Source organism: Chionomys nivalis, chromosome 2, assembly GCF_950005125.1.
Source record: "Chionomys nivalis chromosome 2, mChiNiv1.1, whole genome shotgun sequence".
Classification (NCBI taxonomy): Eukaryota; Metazoa; Chordata; class Mammalia; order Rodentia; family Cricetidae; genus Chionomys; species Chionomys nivalis.
In genome coordinates this window covers 75,843,656-75,864,630 of record NC_080087.1, presented here as the reverse complement: position 1 = coordinate 75,864,630, position 20,975 = coordinate 75,843,656, and the positions used below count along the sequence as shown (strand labels likewise).

The 20,975-nt window shown below is 40.2% G+C and overlaps 1 protein-coding gene across 1 annotated transcript in view; it reads right to left on the bottom strand.

Annotated features, from left to right (window-relative positions):
* Positions 1-2,381: 2,381 nt before the first annotated feature.
* The window catches only part of LOC130869462 (pregnancy-specific glycoprotein 22-like), a 31,088-nt gene continuing 12,494 nt past the window's right edge, over positions 2,382-20,975 (bottom strand). Inside the window, exons 5-8 of the mRNA XM_057761658.1 lie at positions 7,072-7,428; positions 5,249-5,608; positions 3,665-4,021; positions 2,382-2,665 (exon numbers count right to left, since the gene is read on the bottom strand). Of these exons, the coding sequence (XP_057617641.1) occupies positions 2,382-2,665; positions 3,665-4,021; positions 5,249-5,608; positions 7,072-7,428 (1,358 nt within the window). The remainder of the gene's footprint in view (positions 2,666-3,664; positions 4,022-5,248; positions 5,609-7,071; positions 7,429-20,975) is intronic.

Sequence of the window (20,975 nt, the reverse complement as noted above, 5' to 3'; positions counted from 1 at the left end):
TAAGTCCTCCCTCCTCCATCCAGGTCCAGGAAGGTGTGCATCTAAACAGGCTAGGCTCCCTCAAAGCCAGTAAGTGCAGTAGGATCGCAACCCAGTCCTTGGCTTCTCAGTCAGCCCTCATTGTCCAACACGTTCAGAGAGTCCGGTTTGATCCCATGCTTTTTCTGTTCCAGTTGATCTGGTCTTGGTGAGCTCCCATTAGATCAGCCCCACCGTCTCAGTGGATGGGTGCACCCCTTGCAGTCCTGACTTCCTTGCTCATGTTCTCCCTCCTTCAGCTCCTCATTTGGGCCTTGGGAGCTCAGTCCAGTGCTCCAATGTGGGTCTCTGTCTCTATCCCCATCCATCGCAAGATGAAGGTTCTACGATGATATGCAAGATATTCATCAGTATGGCTATAGGAAAGGGCCATTTCAGGCTCCCTCTCCTCTGCTGCCCAAGGAACTAGCTGGGGACATCTCCATGGATACCTGGGAACCCCTCTAGAGTCAAGTCTCTTACCAACCCTAAAATGGCTCCCTTAATTAAGATATCTTCTTCCCTGCTCCCATATCCACCCTTCTCCGTCCCAACCATCCCATTCCCCAAGGGTCTCCCCATCCTCCCCTCCTCACTTTTCTCTCCCCATGTCCCCATCTCCCCTTACCCCCACCCCACCCCCACCCCCAAGATCCCAATTTTTGCCTGGCAATCTAGTCTACTTCTGAAAACTACACACCTCAAATATTTTGGATTGTACAATGATAGAAATGTAAAGTTATATGTGATTCAACTTTAGTTTAGAATATACTCTATATGGTGATAAAATTGAAGTTTATAAAGTTATCTATCAAGATTATTGAAGGTTATAAATCTATCAAGATTAACAAAAGCTGACTTAGAGATTTACACCTAAGTATACCCATGTCTTTACCAAATGTTCAACACCAAATTTCTAGAGAATTTAAATAAGTGGTGACATATGTTTGATACATAAAGTATTTGATAAACAAGATATATATTCTATAATGGATTTTCTGGTCCCCCAAGAGTGTCCTTTTCCCAGTGTTGGGCGTTTGAGCAGAGGCCCCCTTGACTTGTCAAGGGCAACGCTGACCTCTGTGCTTCTTCAGTCCCTGCTCACAGGCCCCTTTTTTCCTGTTTCCATTTGGTCCTGGTGATCCTTCCCATTTAACTCTTCCTTGATTTATCAGGAGACAGTCTTAACAATTTGATACAAATTTGTACTGTTACATTTTTTACTATTGACTGCCATCAGTAATTAACCACCTGCATCTGGTAAATTGGATAGAAAGATGGTGGTAAGGTGATACTGTGTGTTGATGGGAAAGGAACAAGTGCTTCGAGGTTTGTTTATATGAAAATAGGAAAGCTTAAGGGCTGATAGGGATAAAGTGATTTGAGATGTATAAATGAAATATGTTCTAGATTTCTCTCTCTCACTATGTTGCTATTCACAATCTTGACATTAATTGATAGAATTCTGATAACCTATTAGTCCAACTCTGTCAGAGTACTAAACACTATACTCTGTCACTATATTCTCTTTGGTTGCTTTCTAATGTGTCTATAACTTATCTCTTTTTGTAAACTCAAATTTCTTCTGAGCTCTAGGGAGTCAATTTGGATACACCTCTGAGAGCATTTTGCCAGGTCAAATGGCACCTGACAGTTCCATAGAACCTGGACAGTGAAGTGAAACAGCCAGATAACCCAAGACATGGCCAGCAACCCAACTTTCTCAGGTCTCCCAAACCGCTCCAGGTTGTCATGAAGCAGTCTTGAGAACACAATGTCTTCATCCCTGCCTCATCTGCTACCCCTTTATAACTCCTTACTTTTTTATAATAAACAAAATGGAGGAATGTTAGTATTCAGGCATCTGCACTGGCCTGCCCTTAGGGTCCTGACAGGATATGTGCTCAACTGAAGCTACTTAGAACGCCCACTGTCCACATTCATTATGTTCCATTATAAAAGGCAGACCTTTCCCACCTCCTGTCTCTTTCTCTTCTGGCACTCTTGTCCCTACATTTTGTCCCCTTTTTGCCCCCTTGTCTGCCTCCTTCTCTGTCCCTTTTTCTGCCCTTTTTCCAATAAACATCCCATATGATCCCTGTTGTATGATGTGTTCCTTACTGTCATTTTAAAATAAATTATAGCATTTACTGCATTGATGTTTTTATTTTCCTTTAGAAGCCGAGTTTCACTTTAAACCCTGGCTTTTCCATGTGCACATTTATCCCAGAATTATAGATGTAAGTCACCATAATGGCTGTATTTGAGTGATAGTTGACAATTTTTACTTCTTAACTTTCCTCTGTTTTGTACCCCCATTAATAAAGAGACACTGTCATTGTACTGTAGGATGAGAGGAGAGGTCACTTATCCATCACATCCAGCGTGACTGGGAGACTGGTTTTTGAACTGACTTGGTTGGAGACTTCACACTGATATTGTCCAGCGTCCTCCCCCCCGACAGGATCTATGCTGAGTTGGCACTTTGTTGGGGAAAGCTTCATCCTCTCTGTGAGTTGCAGACTCTGGTTATTGAAGATCCAGTGAATGGAGATTCCAGGGTCAGCTGAGAAGCAAGTGAAGACCACAGAGGTCTGTACTGTGACTGTGGTTTTGATGACTCGAATGATGGGCTGTGTCACAGGCTCTACAAAGAAACAGAGAAGGAAACCTTATGATCGTAGTCCTTCAGAGAACTCGACTACCCCTCTAGTTGTCACACTTAATAAAGCCTCATGAGGAGAGAAGTTGTACTTAGGCCATAGATTTGTCTTGTGCTTTGTATCTGCCACCCATGGCCAGGAAGACTCTGATTCAATTCCTGAGTTTTCTGTGTCTCAGTTTCCCTATAATACAACATGTTGGAAATGATTACTGCTTTGCCTATGATTTGAGCTTGGCTAAGGACAGCAACTTGACCTTGTAGTGGAGGAGCCCCTCAAATCAACAGAATCTGTTAATATTTACTTGCACAAGAGAATTCCCTCGGTGGAACCTCTGAGAATAAGGAGTATGCAGTAACTGTTTCATCTGTTTCTACCATTTGGGACATTGACCTTCCTGGGAAGTCTCATAAACCCATCAGAATAATATGCTAATGGTCTGATAACAGGTATGTTTGGACTCAGAAGAGGAGATGCCAAGGTGATCTACCTAACTGCAGCTCCCATGTCAGTGCACAGTTGGTCCCACAATCTGTGGGACTTGGACAGTTAGGAAACACTTGTTCCCTACCAACAATAACAGGAAATTAAATTAATAACCAGAGACACAGCTTTGGAGTTAGGACTTGCTGGTTCCCTCTGTAAAGACACAATGGCTTCCTGAGACAGTGCCAGCCTGACTCCCACAGAGTCTTTCTTGGGCCATTTGCATTGTGAGAATCCCAAGTGTCTGGGCTGAGTCTGACATCCTTCATGCTGAGTTATCCAACACACATTCTTCTCTCTGCAAGGGGAGAGTGGTAAGGGGTTCTGATCTACTGTAGTTTGTCTAATCTATGTATGTCTTTCAGTAAGTGTCTAAATCCTAGTGTGGGGACACAATGCTGAGAGTGAATGAGCAAGTACATCTCAGTCCTAACAGTTCACTGTATGAAGTAGGATAGCCACAATCAACAGCTAGAAGCCATAAATGGTCACTTAACTGTTCACATGGAGTTGCACATGTGTATCTTCAAATTTGTAGTCTCTGTTTAAAATTTCTAGCATGTACAGTCCTGCATCTTCCTCAGTGATGTTGTGGATAAGCAAGGATCCGTTGGTGTACACCATTTCTCTTTGGCTGTGGGCAAGTCCCAAGATGGTGGAATTTGTGACTCTGTTGTATTCTGTAATTTTAAAGATGTCTGTTCTATATTCTGATTTGTACCAACAAAACATTTGAAAGTCTTCTGGTAGATTATGAACTAGGAGAAGAACACTTTCCCCCTCAGCAGCATACGAAGGCACTGCTTCAATTTTTACTTGGGCCGAGGCAGAAGGATTACAATTAGAATTGGAGGCTGGAAGAGAAAAAAAGTCATCAATTGAAGAACATTGGGTTGGTGGAAAGATGGCAACCTCTTTCCTAAACAGATGGATCCATTACTCAGTTTTGAGATACATCATGGGTATGTCTATTCTTCAAGGTGGTGGCCAGCAACATGACCCCCATTCCCTCAGTGCTTCTGATGTGTTATTTCTTCTGCAAGGAGCTGACTCTACCATTGTCTAAATGGCTGACACCTCACTGTCCTCAGTCAGATACTGTGCATACTCATGATCACCGTAATTTTAGATGATGCCTTCCTTGAACTCTACAGACCATAGAATTTCATTTTCTGCCTTTTGTTCAGTTTGCTTTATGGCTCTAGTCAACCCCTGACTAAAGTTCTTATAACTATGCCCTGCATCCCACAGGATTTGGGCTGGGTGAAGTCAGGAGCAGTCTGATCTTCTCAGCATACTCAAGTCATAGAAAAGTCTCAGGTACTAGGCTTTATGTCAAGCTGATACAAGCTAGAGGTCTTTGGAAAGTAGGAGACTCAATTAAAAATGCCACTATCAGATTATCAGATTGGTCTGTGAGCAAGCCTGTAATATATAATATATGGTTTTTTTTTTTTTTTGAGATTTGTGGCGGGGGGGGGGTCCAACTCACTTCTGGCATTCCACACCTGGGCTATCAGCCTTGGGTGAAAAATAAAAGAGAACAGGCTGAAAAAGGCATAAGGACCACATCAGTAATCAACACCTCTCTATGGTCTCTGAATCAGTTTCTAAATTTTATTTATGATACTGTCAATTTGGAGCTAATATATAGCTGAGATTGGCATGGAAAGTCAAAAATCCTTGTTCCCTGTTGGCTCTTAGAAGTAAGAATTGAATCCTGCACAAAAATCCCCAGAGTCATATGTAGTCAAGTCTGGAACATATTACAGTGGCCAGGGCTTCCTGTTGCTTACCTCTCTCAGGGGATGTCATGTTTTCCTCACATACATGGATAGGACCCCAAGATACTGGACAGAGTCTGACATCTTATGATGGATTACTTTCCATCAATATCTTCCTTGATATTGCAGGGAGTCAGACTGCAGAGTCTAATCAATGGCCATTTGTCTCTACCATAGATGTCCTGCACTAAGTTCTCAATCCCCAACAAGTAGACACAGTGAAAAAGGGAAATAGGCATGGCAGTTCTGTGTGTCTAAACTTCATCCAGCACTGAAAAATCAAAGAGAATCACTTACTGTCCACCTGGAGTTTCACATGTGCTATTTCAGCTTTTAGATCTGTAGTCAGAATCCGGAGGGTGTAGAATCCAGTGTCATCCCAAATGACGTTATGGAGCAGCAGGGATCCATTGCTGAACAATAACTCTCTACCACTATGTGTAGGCCCCTGCACACTTGAATCTAGTTCTCTTATCTGTCTGGCAATCTCAAATCTCTTCACCGCAAACACCCCTTTGTACCAGAAAAGATATTTAATATTCTCTGGTAGATTGTGAACAAGTAGAAGTACACTTGCCCCTTCAGCAACACGGGGTGGCACTAATTCAATAGTGGGCTGGGAAGAGGGTGGAGGGTGTCCACAGGTGAAAAGGGAGGCTAGAAGAGAAGAGAGAAATCCATCAATCCAATAGGCACCTTTGCATTTTGATAGGTTGAATATCTCTGTCCTGAACAGCTGCGTTAATTTCTCAGCCTAGGTTTTTGGTGAATGACTCCCTTTCCTACTTGGTGGAGGTTAGCACATGACCTCCATGTTCTCAGTGTCCCAAAAATAGTCATTTCCACTATACAGCACTCTCTCTTCAGTTGTCAACATAGCCTGGCACACTGCCCTCATATCACTGCTTGTATTTATGGGACAATAAATATTTTTTATTTATGTTGGGGTGATACCTGTTTGACCTCTTCCCCTACATACCCTGCAACTTCATGCTCTGACTTTTGTTGTTGTTGTTCTGCTCCTTTTGTGGTTCCAGTCAACACTTGACTTTACATTCTGGCTTTTTTTTTTCTTTAAACTCATTCAAAATGGAGCAATTTAAAAACCATGATTTGTCTTATATTTTCAAAGAAAATGCTACCTAGAAAATTTCATATACTGGTAAAGAATAAATGAATGAAAGATATTCTTGAACTTGTATATTCATGGATTTAAGAAATTCATTGGTTTGGCTATATAGTGTAAATTTTTTTCATTGGCATTATTTCTGACATTTATTTACAAATTAAATTCACGTGAGAATTTGTGCAACAGTATGTCTCAGTGTAGGGGTTTGGGTGAAGAAGACATTTCTATAACTCAGGTCTTCTAGTCATTTGCCTCTAGGGGAGAATTCTCTGAGATGCATCCCAAAGGACAAGCAATTGTCAGGAGGACCTGTGTTCTCTGTTTCTCTTGGCAACCATGACCTTCCTGGAAGTCTCATAAGCACATCAGGATATTTATTGCATGGCATAGACACCTGTTGAGCTATGTTCTCACTGGTGAGTCTCTGGAGAAGATGTCTGGGGATCTAGCATAAAGGTAGCTCTCATGGACAGTGGACTAGCTGGTTACAACTGGTGACTAGTTGAGGTGACGTCAACTATTAAAAAAAAAAAAACTGTTCCCTGATATCAGGAAGTCAAAATGTAACCCTAGTAAAATGCTTGTCCATGCTACCTGGTGTTGAACTACTTGGTGTTGAGCCCACCAGGGCTTCCTGGGGTTCACCCTATTATGAGAATCCCATTGCATTCTCAATCAGGTCCACTTTCTGTCCCTTGAGGACTTTCTCAAGGACACATTCCTTATGAGAACCCCAGGAGTCTAGACAGTGTCTGATACCCTAGACTGAGTTACTCACCATGCATTCAACTGCCTACAAAGTGACATTAGATGAAGGACTCTGACCTATTCCAATTGTTCTCTATCATGTGGGCCCTGCTGCAAATGCTCAAAACCCAACACGAGGACACAACACAAAGGGAACATAGGCACAAGCTAAGTTTGATGTTTCTTTGTGTGTCCACTGAAATGAGTACCACCTGGAGCCCAAAGTTCATAGAGAATCACTTACCATACACGTGGAGGTATGTGGTTGTAGATACAACTTTTCCACCTCTAATTACTGTTTGTAGTATATAAAATCCTGTGTCCTTCTGGGAGACATTTTTGAGCCACAGGGATCCATTGCTGTACACAGCTTCTCTACCACTATTTTCAGGCCCCATCACACATAGATTAGTGGTCAGTGAATATAGTGCAATTCTGGAGTTCATATTTATCACCCCTTTGAACCAGGCAAAATTTCGAAGATTCTGTGGCAGATTGTTGACATGTAGAAAGACGTTTTCTCCTTCAACCACTTGGAGTGGCACTGAGTCAATTGTGATTTTGACAGTGGTGGACAAGTGCCAGCAGGTTAAAAGGGAGGCTAGGCAGAAAGAGAGAAAAACAGTCAACATCAACACTGATGTGTGTTCATCACTCAGCTGAGGTGTATAGGTAAGTGTTTGTTGACCCTCCTTGATAGAGGTGAGCAGTATGACCTCCATTCCCTCTAAGCCTCTAACTATATCATTTCCTGTATATAGGATTTTTTCCCAGGTGTCTGCCTGGCTCCCAACACACTGTCCCCATATCCCTCCTCAAATAAAGAGTATTTGATGCAAGATGCAATGCCTCTCTGATCTCTGCTACAGTGTCTTTCACTTTCTGACTTTTCCTGTTTCCCTTGTGGTTCTAGCCAACCTAAGACCTCATGTCCCAAACAATCTGATTTCTAGTCCACTTTAACCACAGTTTTGTGAAGTCCTGTTCTCTTTGTAAGGTTCAGTTCCATAAAAGACACTGACACCAGTGGGAAAAGGAAAGAAGAAGGAAGGAAGGGAGGGAGGGAAGGAGGGAGGGAGGAAGGAAAGAAGGAAAGAACAAAGGAAGAACTACACCCATGGCTTTATCTACATAGTTCCTAAGTTTGACAATAATGACAATAATTTACTCAAACATTTTACATTTACTTATGTATTATATGTGTGTATTTATAAAGGACCTGCCTTAGTGTGTGCATGTACCAGTCCATGCAATGGTGCTTGTATGGAAGCATGTGTCCTAGCATGCACATCTACAGTTGCATGTGTCAGCTCCTGTGTGGAGGAGATGATTTATCCTTCAGGAATCCATTCTCTGCATCTACCATATGTGGGTTGAGAAATAAATTTAGCTTGCTTGTATATCTGGACAATGAACAATCTCACTGGCCCACCGCAATTTGGTATCTGCTTGAAGAGTCACTCAGTCATGATTGGGGATATCAGGCTTCAGAAAATGACTTTGAACAGTGAATGTATGGGGCTTTTTACTTTCCCTCATCATCCCCTGTCTGATGAGGATTTCTGGCTGCTGAGCCTCTGTACCTTATGGTACCTTCTGACCTTTGACTTCAAACAGAAACCCTGTGTCTTTCCTGGGGCTCCTGTCCAATTTTGGAGACTCTATCTTGCTTCTGAGTTCCCCTTCCTTCACACTTAGAGAGTAGATATGCTTACCTGTAAATAGGAGCCTGTGCCAGGGGTTGTACCCCTTGCAGGAAAGCACAGAGGACATCATCATCTATCTTCTCACTGTGCTGTCCTCCCTCTGAGAAGAAGAGCTTTAACTCCAACACAGCCACCAAGTTCAGCTGTCCTTCCTCGCTCTAACCTCAGCGTTCTCCTAGGCAGGATAACTTCCGAGATTCCAACAGGTTTTTATGAGTAGTGTCTGTCCAAGACACTGTTCTGTCCCTTCTACTTTCAGTGCTGTCTCACATCCCTCAACTTTTATCTCTTTATATTTTACCTCCAAGCAACACATTGAGCAACAAGGCTGATAATCATCCCCATGCCCTCAGAGAATAACAGATCATCCCAAAGCTGACACTGCTGTGTCCTGGCCTTGGACCTCTTAGATGCAATGAGGTATCCCTATGTGTCCATGTGTCCCAAAGACCAAGATGAGCACTTAATCTGCCCTGTGTTCTTGGTGCTCTAGGAAGGTGGAATTTATTCCTAGCAGGACAGTGACAGAGATTACTGTGAGAGCTGCAAAGGGATCAGCTGAGGGATAACTAGAGAGGAAGATCAGTCTTTTCTCACTAGTATAACAGGTCAAAATTCTGACTCAGGAGAAAGTCTGGAGTAGTTGTATGCAGAGGTTTGGTAAGAGATGACCTGTGTAACCTGAAAAGAACCATGGGGTCCCTCTTCCTATAATGGATTTCAAGGCAACATCCCAGCAGCATTTGTTTCAGAACATCTGAACCATCTGGAACTAATGGAATAAAGCTACATGTCATGTCAACATAAGGAAAGGGAAAGTCTTTTTAAATTAATTTATTCTCATTTTACATACCAATTCCAGATTTCCCTCCTCCCCCCTCTTACTTTCCCCCATTCCACCCCTCCATCCACTCCTCAGAGAGGGTAAGGCTTCCCATGAGAAGTCAATAAAGTGTAGCACATTGTTTTGAGGGAGTACCAAGGCCCTCTCCACTATATCTGGACTGAGCAAGGTATCTCTCCAAAGAAAATGGGTTCCAAAGAACCAGTATAAGCAGTAGGGATAAATCCTGGTCTCATTGCCATTGGCCTCACAATCTGCCCTACACATACAACTGTCACCCATACTGAGAGTCTAATTCTGGCTCCCTCACTGTCAGACCAGAGTTGGTGGGATCTCACTAACTCAGGTAAGCTTCCTGCAGGTAAGCTTCTCCAACACCCCCACCCATAGATTGGACCCTGTAAGCTATAAGTACCACTCCACCCCCAAACCCACCTACCCCCATGACCTCAGAGGAACTCTGAAGCACAGGCGGTAACTGCACAGAGTAAACCAAGGTGTAAGTGATCAACCCTACTCTCTAAGGAAAGTCTTATGCAGAGAAGGCCATAGTATCTTTTTGAGATCTACTATAATTGTAGTTAAGCGGGTCCCTACTAAAGCTGAGGGGCAGGTTAACAAAAGAGTACTTGTGCCACATGCACAAGCTTTGATCTATCACCAGCATAACACACACAATGGATTCACTGTACACTCAGGAGTGCATAGAGCTTGAGTCTGAGATGTCCCTTTTCACCATCACCATGAGCCTCTCTAGGAAGAAGTTCCCTACCGTATTATACCTCAAGCAAACTACATGTGCTTGGCCCAGGCTAGGGTGCCCCAGTCAGCCTAGGCATCTGTGTGGTGAATCTCTGTCCCAACTGAAAAGGGACTGAGTGTCCAAGCTGTAGCCCTCTGTATGTAGGCATTTATATCCATGATGCTACAGAATTGACATACAGGTAACATTCAGGTTGAATGGAGCACTCCAGGTCAAAGTCACTCATTTCAAGATTACACACTCATAGGGATCTGTGCTGTGTCATTTGTGACACTCAGAATCCTGTTACCCTAAGACATCTTCAATCTGTCACCTTCTGATAGGTTTTTAACCATTTTCCCTCTACAATTGTTTTCCAAATCTCAGGAGCATGCTTCAAGGCTAACATTATTACCCTTAGATTTGTTACTTGTGATATTAGCCTTGGGAAGCAGTGCCAGTGCTGAGCAGACAACACACAGAAGATGTTATTGTGGGACCTCAGATCATTGCAAAGTCCTCTTTCAACCAATGTAAGTCTCTCTAAACTCTACCTCCAATCCATGTTCTTAGAGAACCAGGTAGATGACTCATAAGCAGATGCAGGAGAATGAGAGTGCTCAGAGATGGTGGGCTTCCTGTGCTGTGTGTGAGAAAGTCTTTGTCTTTTGTGAACAGAGATTCATAGATTGATGGTACAGTCCTAGAACCTGGACTCATAGAACATGGACTCGGATCATCACTGTCTGCTCTTAGTCCTCACCGACCACTGCCTACCTAACATTATGCAGTTCTGTGTCCTTCCAACTGCACTCACCTCCACTGCTAAGCCTGGACCAGTGTTAACCAAGTCTTTGCTGTTAAAGGTTGTGCTTTAGATATGACAGAATAACATATGCCATTGAGTTTTCATGAGAAATATCTACCATCCTTCCTCAGGATTTGATGTTTCTACAGAAAGCTCACACATGACACCAAAAATGGGCCTGACATTCAGCTAACTACCCAGGCTGGATTGTAGCATGTATCAATCTTCCTAAGTGTTTCATGTTGATTAGAGGACCCCAAATGTAAAGGATGAGTTTCAGAGTTATCTAGAAGATTGAAGGTTATGGTTCAGGGAACAATGGAGTTGGCTCAGCCTAAATGCCTTGAAAAACATGTTTCATAGATTTTTTTTTCAGGTTAGAGTTCATGTCTCCTGGGGCACTGTGTATCTTCCATCAGGTAATGAAGCATTCAGTCCACTTTGCATTTTTTAAAGTTTTCTTAGAAGTCAATGAAGCATATAGTTTGGCCCAACAATTGGTCTTAGAGACCAATCTTGTGTACACCATATAGCTTGAAAACTTCATTATTTCCTGTCAACTACAACTATATTGATCGTGGAAATCACCACTATATTCTGTTTCTGATAAGGTTATAGTAAGTCTGATCATCTCAGTAAAATTGGCACAGCCTCAGACTTGCTATGATCCATCTAACCTGAGTCTGATTAATTACTTGAATAGCCATAACAGGTAATCATAGCACAGTAGTAAGAACAAGCACTTGAGACATGAGAAACAGACAGGCTTGAAACAGGATGCAATAGCTTGAATGTAATTATCCCCCATAATCTCATAGGAAATGGCACGATTAATAAGTATGGTCTTGTCAGAGTAGGTATGGTTTTGTTGGAGAAAGTGTGTCACTGTGGAGGCAAGTGTTGAGATTTCTCATGCTCAGGTCACTTTCTGAGTAAGTCAGTCAACTTCCTGTTGCCTGCAAGATGTTGCATTCTCAGATCCAGTACCACATCTGCCTGCATGTACCATGTTCCTTGCCATGAGAATAATGGACTGAACCTCTGAAACCGAAGTGAGGCCCCTCAGCTAAATAATTTCTTATAAGAGTTGTCATGGTCATGGTATCTCTTCATGGCAATAAAAGATCCTAAGACAGAAGTTAGTAGTAGGATATTGTGATAGGCCTGATCATGTCTTTGTTTTGAGGAATTTGGACTTTGGCACTTTGGGTTAAGAAAGCAGAGGAATGCTTTAAGCACTGTTTAAAGGGTCATATTAGTAGGAGCATGGAAGACAGAGGTGCTAAGCTTTATTTGAACTGTCAGGGGCTCACTCAAGAGGTTTCAGGAGAGCGGAATTTTAATGTGTTGCCTGGAGATTGTTCTTGTGATACTTTTGTGAAGAAAGTGGCTGTTTTTTACACTTGTCCAAAAACTCTGACTGAGGTTAGAGAAAAAAAGTTTTAGATTAATTCTATTGGCAGAAGAAATCTCAAAACAGACCGGTATAAAGTCTGTTATGTGGTTATTAATGGTAACTCTAATGAACACTTATAACAAATAGGAACAGGGTAAATTGGAAAACATAAAATTTAAGAAGAAAATGAATACCCAAGAATGGGCAAGCATTAAGTCCTGTGTTCAAGAAATGGAATAAAGGGAGTGGTCAACCATGGCAAGATCCCACCCAGCTAAATTAACAACTTGTTGAAAGAATCTAAAGAAAAGTTTAAAGTCAGGTGTGGTGGAGCACACCTTTAATTCCGGAATAGCACTCAGAGGGAGGAGACTGGCAGATCTCTGAGTCTGAGCCCAGCCTATTCTATAGAGCAAGTTTCAGAACAGTCAAGCTTAGGCAGTGAATAACAGAAAGCTGGTGAATATGTAATTGAATAAGCAGTATGTGTTTCAGCTCCAGAAAATAACAGAAATTAGCTTTTACCAACTATTTCTGGCTTTATAGTTAAGGATTGAGGAAACAGGTTATGAAATTTGTCCTCATGCCTAAGGAAAGCTTCTGAGAACAGGCTAATGTCAGGAATCACCATAAATAAAGACCTAGAGATGCCATTACACGAAGTTGTGAAGTTGAAGCCTGTATTGCATTGGAGACCCTAAGATGTTAGAGATGCCAGAGTCATAGAATACATGCTGAGGAGAGCTGAAAACAGGGGTAAAAAACCAACCCAAGAAAAATAAGTGTGCTGTAGTTAACAAAGATACATGGAATTGGAGATCCGAAGAATGTTTCAAAATCAGACATGGAGATGCACAGTTTGGAGTTTGCTCAGCTGATTTTCCATCTTGCATTGGTCATACATTTCCTCACTATACACTCTTCCCTGCAATTTGAAATGCTAATATATATCCTCTGCTATTATATGTTGGAAGTATGTGATGTGATTTTTTTATTTTTTATTTTTACAGGCTAACAGTTAAGAGATTGCATGAATCTCAGAAGAGACATTGAAATTTGGACTTTTAACATTGTTAAGACTGTTATAGACTATGGGGGCTTTTGAAGTTGGACTGAATACATTCTGAATTGTGATATTATAACAAGCTTATGGGTGCCCAAGAGTGAAAAGTGGTAGTTTGAATATAATTTGCCCCCATAATTTCATAGAGAGTGGCCCTATTAGAAGGTATGGCCTTGTTAGAGGAGGAATGGTTTTGTTGGTAGAAGTGTGTCACTGTGGGTGCAGACTTTGAGATTTTTATGCTTAGGATACCACCCAGTGAGTCCTATTTCTTGAAAACTACAGCACTCTCAGCTCCAGTGTCATGTGACGGCCTGTACACACCATGCTTTCCACCATACTGATAATGGACTACACTTCTGAAACTGTAATTGAGTTCCCTCAATTGAATGTTTTCTTATAAGTATTGCCATGGTCATGGTGTCTCTTCATAGCAATAAAAACCATAACTAATACACAGTATCATTTCTTTTTTTAAGGCCTCTTTGTCCCAGGCTCACACAGGTAATAACCATGCAGAGATATTTCCTTAAACAAAAGTAGATGTTTTCTTTCTTTTAATTTTTTGTATGGTTATTTTGACTGTATGTATATTTCTGAAACACAGTTATGGCTGGTGCCAAAAGAGTCAAGAGGACATTGAATCACCTAGAACTGGAGTTAACAGATGGTTATGAGCTGCCATGTGTGTACCGGCAACTAAACTTGAGTCCTATACAAGAGTATCCAGTGCTATTAACCAGTCAGCTATCATTCCATTCCTTTCTGGTAGATGTTTTCAGAGGCAGATTGACTGGTGGAAGGTAGACAAGAAGAACTTGCTAGGATTCTGATGGAAAGAAACAGATATTCTGGTCAGATCTGGGCTAGGGATATGAGATACTAACTTTTCATATGAGACCATTGTAACTAATACTGAGGATATAAGACCAATCCAAGCAAGGGTTATTTATCTAAAGAAAATAATGAGGTTTGATGATAGACAGGTTCTAAAATTGTTTGAAATCAGTGACGACCTCTGTGAGAGTCAGGATCTATTGGTAGGGACAAAGCAAAGCCCTGTCCTTTACCTTCCAGGAGAAGTGACAGTGTCACACCAGAAAACACATGATTTTCTGTCTAGTACGTGGCCTATGGAGTCCTGGAATTCTGTAGACATTCTCCAGAGGCAGGTGTTTTAGTTCTAGACTCAAAGCTAACTGGTTTTTTTCACTTTCTGGACCAGATGTTCCCCTCAAACCACCAATGAGCAAGGCAAACATCTCTAAAAACAAACTCCTCCCTGCTCTATGGAATTCCAAGAAGGCCTTCAACATAGAGACACTAGATGTGTCATCAGACAAACAGCTTGTTCTTCGTATCTGCCTGTATGAGCCTAATATGGCCATTGTATTTTCTTTATCTGTTTATTAGATATAGGAACATGGTTAATGAGTGTTGCAACATCTAGAATGTAGTTTTAACATGAACAGGAATCTTAAACTAGGACAGAATAGCTGTCTAGATCACTGATGTCTGTTACTATTTGACTGACATTGAAGTGTGGGGAAAACCTTTGTTCTCTCTTCATTCTCTTGAGGATCTAGAATGTCCTGGGAAGTCTCTTATAAGACCATCAGAAAAGTTATCTGAAGGCTTGGGTACTTGTGAAGCCATGTTCTCCATGCTGAAACTCACAAGGAGTTTCCCAGGTGACCTAGCCTAACTGGGGATCTTATGGCATTGTACCCACCAGTTCTATGAGTTAGGAGCTTCAGACACCTAATAAAGTATTCTGTCCTGCTAGCACTAACAGGTTATATTCCAACCCTGCCATGATTCCCACAGAGTCATCTGAAGTGAGGCATCTTTGTCAATGATTTAGGGACAAGAATTTCTGGTGGTTCCTCCAATAGTAAGATTTTGTATTTTAATCTACCAGAAACTACCTGAATCCCAAAGAACATTCTCAGGGCTATATTTATGATGAGGTTCACATAATATTGGCTTATCTTGGCTCTTTGATTGAGTTACCCAATCACACATCCTCCTCTCAGCAGGGTGAATTCAAATAAAAGAGGCTGATACTGTAGTTTGTCTACATTGGTTGTGTCCTGTACTAAATGTTCACACCCATTTTGGGCATGCAATACTGCTAGGATGTAATCACAGTCAACACATAACACTCCTAATTTTGCAAAGTAGAAACATCCCACCTAGCACCCATAGGTCACAAAGAATCATGGACACCTTACATTTTGATATACATGTGTTTTTCACTTTCAGCTTCACCTTTTCAGACTTATAGGGTAAAAAATCCCATGTCCAGCTGAGTGGTATTCTAAAATAACAGAGACCCCTTGGTGTATGTTGTCTCTCTGCCACTGTGTGCAAGACTCAGTATACGTTGACTGCTGACTATTACAAACTGAGAGTTCACAGCTGTCAAACACAGTTATCCCTTTGTATCAGTAAAAGGCCTGAGCATTTTTTTTCACATTAAGAACAAATAGAACATTTTTTCCCTTCAGCTGCATTGTACAATGGTGATTCAACAGTGAGTTGAGCAGCATGGGGAAAACACCATTAAAAGTGAGGCTAGGAGCTAGAACAAAGGCTTAGTGGTTAAGAGCACTGGTTGCTCTTTCAGAGGACATGAGTTCAATTCATGCTAAGAGGACGAGTTCAGCAGTGCTAAGAGGAAAGTTCATAGCATAAATACCCACATAAAGAAAGCAGAGAAAGCCACTACCAGTGATTTAACAGTGCACTTGAAAGCCCTAGAACACAAATGAGCAGACACACCCAAGAGGAGTACAAGACAGGAAATATTCAAATTGAGGACTGAAATCTATAAAATGGAAATAAATAAAACAATACAAAGAATTAGTGAGACAAATAGCTGATTCTTTCAAAAAATCAACAAGATATACAAACCCTTATCCAAACTAATCAATAGGCAGAGACAGAACATCAAAATAAACAAAATCAGAAATGAAAAGGGGAACATAACAACAAACACTGATGAAATCTAGAGAATCATTAGGTCATACTATAAAACCTGTACACCACAAAGTTGGGAAATGTAAAAGAAATGAAAATTATTTTGATAGATACCATATACCAAAGTTAAATCAAGACCAGGTGAACAATTTAAATGGACCTATAAACTGCAAATAAATAGAAGCTGTCATCAAAAGCCTCCCAACCTGAAGCCTCCCAGGGCTGGATGGTTTTAGTGCAGAATTCTACCAGAACTTCCAAGCAGAGTTCATGTCTATATTTCTCAATGTGTTCTTCATAATAGAAACAGAAGGAATATTGCCAAACTCTTTTAATGAGGCTGCAATTGCCCTGATACCAAAACTACATGAAGACTCAACCAAGAAAAAGAATTACAGACCAATCTCACTCATGAACAAAGACCCAAAAATACTCAATAAAATACTGGCAAACCAAATGCAAGAACACATGAAAAAAAAATTCACCATGACCAAGTCAACTTCATCTCAGAGGTGCAGAGATGGTTCAACATACAAAAATCTATCATGTAAAGAAACTGAAAAAAAAACATATGAATATCTTATTAGGTGCTGAAATGCATTCCACAAAATCTAACACACCTTCATAATAAAGGTCTTTGAGAGGTCAGGGATACAAGGAACATATGTAAACATAATAAAATCAATATACAGCAATCTGGCGGCCAACATCAAATTGAGTGGAGAAAAATTCAAAGCGATTCCACTAAAATCAGGAATAAGACAAAGCTGTCTACTCTCTCCATATCTCTTCAACATGGTTCTTGAAGTTCTGGATATAGCAAAAAGAAAACAAAAGGAGATTAAGGGGATTCAAATTGGGAAAGAAGAAGTCAAACTTTCATTATTTGAAGATGATTTGATAGTGTATATATATATAATGTATATACTATATATATAATGTATATAATGTATATAATATATATATATATATACATAATGGGACCACAAAAGCTCTACTAGAGAACTCCAACAGCTGAAAAATACTTTTAATAATGTGGCAAGATATAAGATCCACTCAAAAAAAATCAGTAGACCTCCTACATACAAATGATAAAGAAGTTGAGAAAGATCAGAGAAACATCACCTTTCACAATAAACACAAATGATATAAAGTATCTTGGGGTAACAATAACCAAAGAAGTGAAAGACCTATTCAACAAGAACTTTATGTCTTTGAAGGAAGAATTTGAAGAAGATGCCAGAAAATGGAAATATCTCCCATGCTCTTGGATAGGTCAGATCAGCATAATAAAAATGACAATCCTAACAAAGCAATCTATAGATTTAATGCAATCCCCATAAAAATCCCAACACAATTCTTCACAGATCTTGAAAGAACAATAATCAACTTCATATGGAGAAACAAAAAAAATCCAGGATAGCCAAAACAATCCTATACAATAAAGGATCTTCTGGAGGCATCACCATCCCTGATATCAAGCTCTATTACAGCGCTACAGCAATGAAAACAGCATGGTATTGGCATGAAAACAGAAAGGTTGGCCAATGGGATCAAATCAAAGACCAGGGTATTATTCCACACACCTATAAACATTTGATTTTTGACAAAGAAGTTAAAATTATACAATGGAAGAAAGAGAGAATCTTCAACAAATGGTGCTGGTATAACAGGATGTCAACCTGTAGAAGAATGAAAATAGATACATATCTATCCCCATGCATAAAACTCAAGTCTAAATGAAATAAAGACCTCAATATAAATCTGACCACACTGAACCAGATAGAAGAGAAGGTGGGAAGTAGGTTTCAATGCATGGGCACAGGATACCACTTCTTTAATATAACTCCAGTAGCACAGACACTGAGAGCAACAATAAATAAATTGGACTTCCTGAAACTGAGCAACTTCTGTAAAGCAAAGGACACAGTAAATAAGACAAAAAGGAAGTGTGCATGGCTCACAGAGGTGGTGAACAGACCTATGCCATGTTGGACTTGGCGGATTTAAAAGGCAAAGCAGCCTTAGTCCTAGTCACATGGTTTAACATTTTAAGAAGTGGTTGTGGTCAAAATAGGATTACAGATAGACAATAAAGACAAATTCAGATGAAAAAGATCTCTAAATGGGTCACAGTGTGTTTTTAAAAATGTACATAGGCTTTGGCAAGAGAGGGAAAAGAATATAGAGAGTTATAAAAGGAAGTAAATGGTTTTAAAACTTAAAAGAATGTCTTTAAAGAGACAGAGTAGGACAAATTACAGATTAAAGGAGTACAGATTAAAGAGGTAAAGATGGAAAATGCACAGAAAATCTGGATTGTGTATTGTGTTTTCTTTAAACTTTTGGCTGTGAATGAGCTAAGTACAGAGAGACTTGTATGGGCTGCTAAGCTAAACCAATATATATATCAAAGGTATCTTGACTTCAAAATTTGAATCTAAGGATATGTTTCTTTGGAAAGAAGTACTTCTTTGGTTTCTACAGAAGATGAGAACCTGTGCATTCTTTCCAGATTAATGTGGTCTACTGAACCCTGAAAAGTCACCATGAACACCCACAAAAATGAATTTACCCTACAAAAAGCAGGAAGAAGTTTGGAGAGATCTTTGCTCAAATTCACAAATATTGTTTAGAAATGTTTGTTTACATTCAAAGGAGGATATGCTATAAAGATGAATACTTTGCATTAGTATGGAGATTGGTTTATTGACAAAATTTTGTTATATGTATATTTCTGCTCTTGATTAAGGTATTGTGTTTGTGCAGCTCATTTCAAAAGGTAATGTATAATTAAGAAATATAGGTCAACAGAGAACCATCCATGATAGTCAAACTTGTAGTCATGGTAGTTAGGTTTTCTAAATGTACAGAGATATATTTCAAATGGATAGATATTCTTCAGATCTTTTAAAGACTATAGAACATGGCATTTAAAATATATTAAGAACTTAGAACTTTTCATGACAGTGAGGCATATCTGCTCCTGGCAGCACCAGTCTACTTCAAAAGATGATGGGCATAGAAGAGGTTCCTCATGCAGTTTGGGCAAGAAACTGCTCTTGCCTGAACTGCTTGACTGGACTTGAAGGACCCTACAGAAAAATGATTGCTGTAGCTGCCTAAGAAGGTGGGACAGTCCCTTGGGGTTCCAGCTTCATGTAAGAGTCTGCCAGACATTCTGCAGGACACAGAAGAAAACAACTGATGGATTTGCCATTGCAAGGCAGAACAGATCTTCAAATTTCCTACTTCATAGAAAAGTCTACTAGATACTATGGACCTATAGACTGAAGATGGTTGATGAAATGTTACAGAACTTTGGGTGACTGTTCAGGTAGCAAGATGTCTCTGTCAATTCTAGAGTTTTGGAAGTTGCTTGCAATATGTTTCCTGTTTTCTTAGGTAATATTATATCCTTCTGGAATCTTTGATGGAGTTGAAGAATAGATATAGTTATAGTTTTCTTTAGTTATGATAAAGAATAAAGTAGACATAAATGTAATTCTTGCTTGATACTTGTTATATGTAATCTTGCTATGTTAAAGTTAAAACCTTTCTTTTTATTTAGACAAAAAAGGGGAGGTGATGTATGCTGTGAATATGTTTCATATCCATTGGTTAATAAAAAAGCTGCTTTTGGCCAATGGCTTAACAGAGTAAAGCCAAGCTGAAAGATATATATATATAGAGAGAGAGAGTAGACAGAGTCAGAGAGAAGCCATGCAACCAGGTCCGATATAGATGCCAGACAATGGACAGAACTTTATCTGATAAGTCACAACCATGTGGTAATACACAGATTAATGGAGATGGATCAGTTTAGGATATAAAAGCTAGTTAAAAATATGTTTAAATTTTTGGTTCAACAGTATTGCAAATAATATAGTTTCTGTGTGATTATTTCAGGTCTAAGCAGTCAGGAATGAACAAGCGGTGTCTGCCAACAGTAGTGCCTGAAAAAGGCTCAGACATGTGGATGAATGAAAGAATGAATGCATGGATGGATGGATGGATGGATGAGTATACCAAGGCACTGCCTTTTGAGAATGTCATTTGTGGGTAGGCAATGCAGTCAGTTAATAATATCATTTTTATTTTTAATTTTATAGTATTTATGGATTTTATGTATATGTGTGTGATATGTATGTGCTTACTAATGCATGTATCACTGAAAGTGAGAATGCTACTGTATAAATATGGAGGCTAGAGGGCATGAGGGAGTTGATTTTCTCCTTATTCCAGATAGAATCAGGGAATGACTCAGCATGTCAGCTGTGGAAGCAAGTGACTTTACCCACTGACCAATCTCAGTGTCCCACTCTGGTCTGATTTTCATTTGGAGAGTCACCCTGTCATAGTTGAGAACATTGTTCTTCAGACCATAAATGTCAAAGGTGATCAAGTTTCAGTAGGGAAACATTATGTTCATCCACTCATTTCCATGACTTATTTACCCAGAGATTCCGACTGCTGAACTACTTTCCCTATCTGGCCTCTACCTGTGCTCTGCAGGAACAAATCCCAAGTCCCTACTTAAGTTCTTATCTTAGAACACTCCAGTTATTCTCTGAGTTCCCCTCCTTCTACGCATTGTCCAGTTGTGG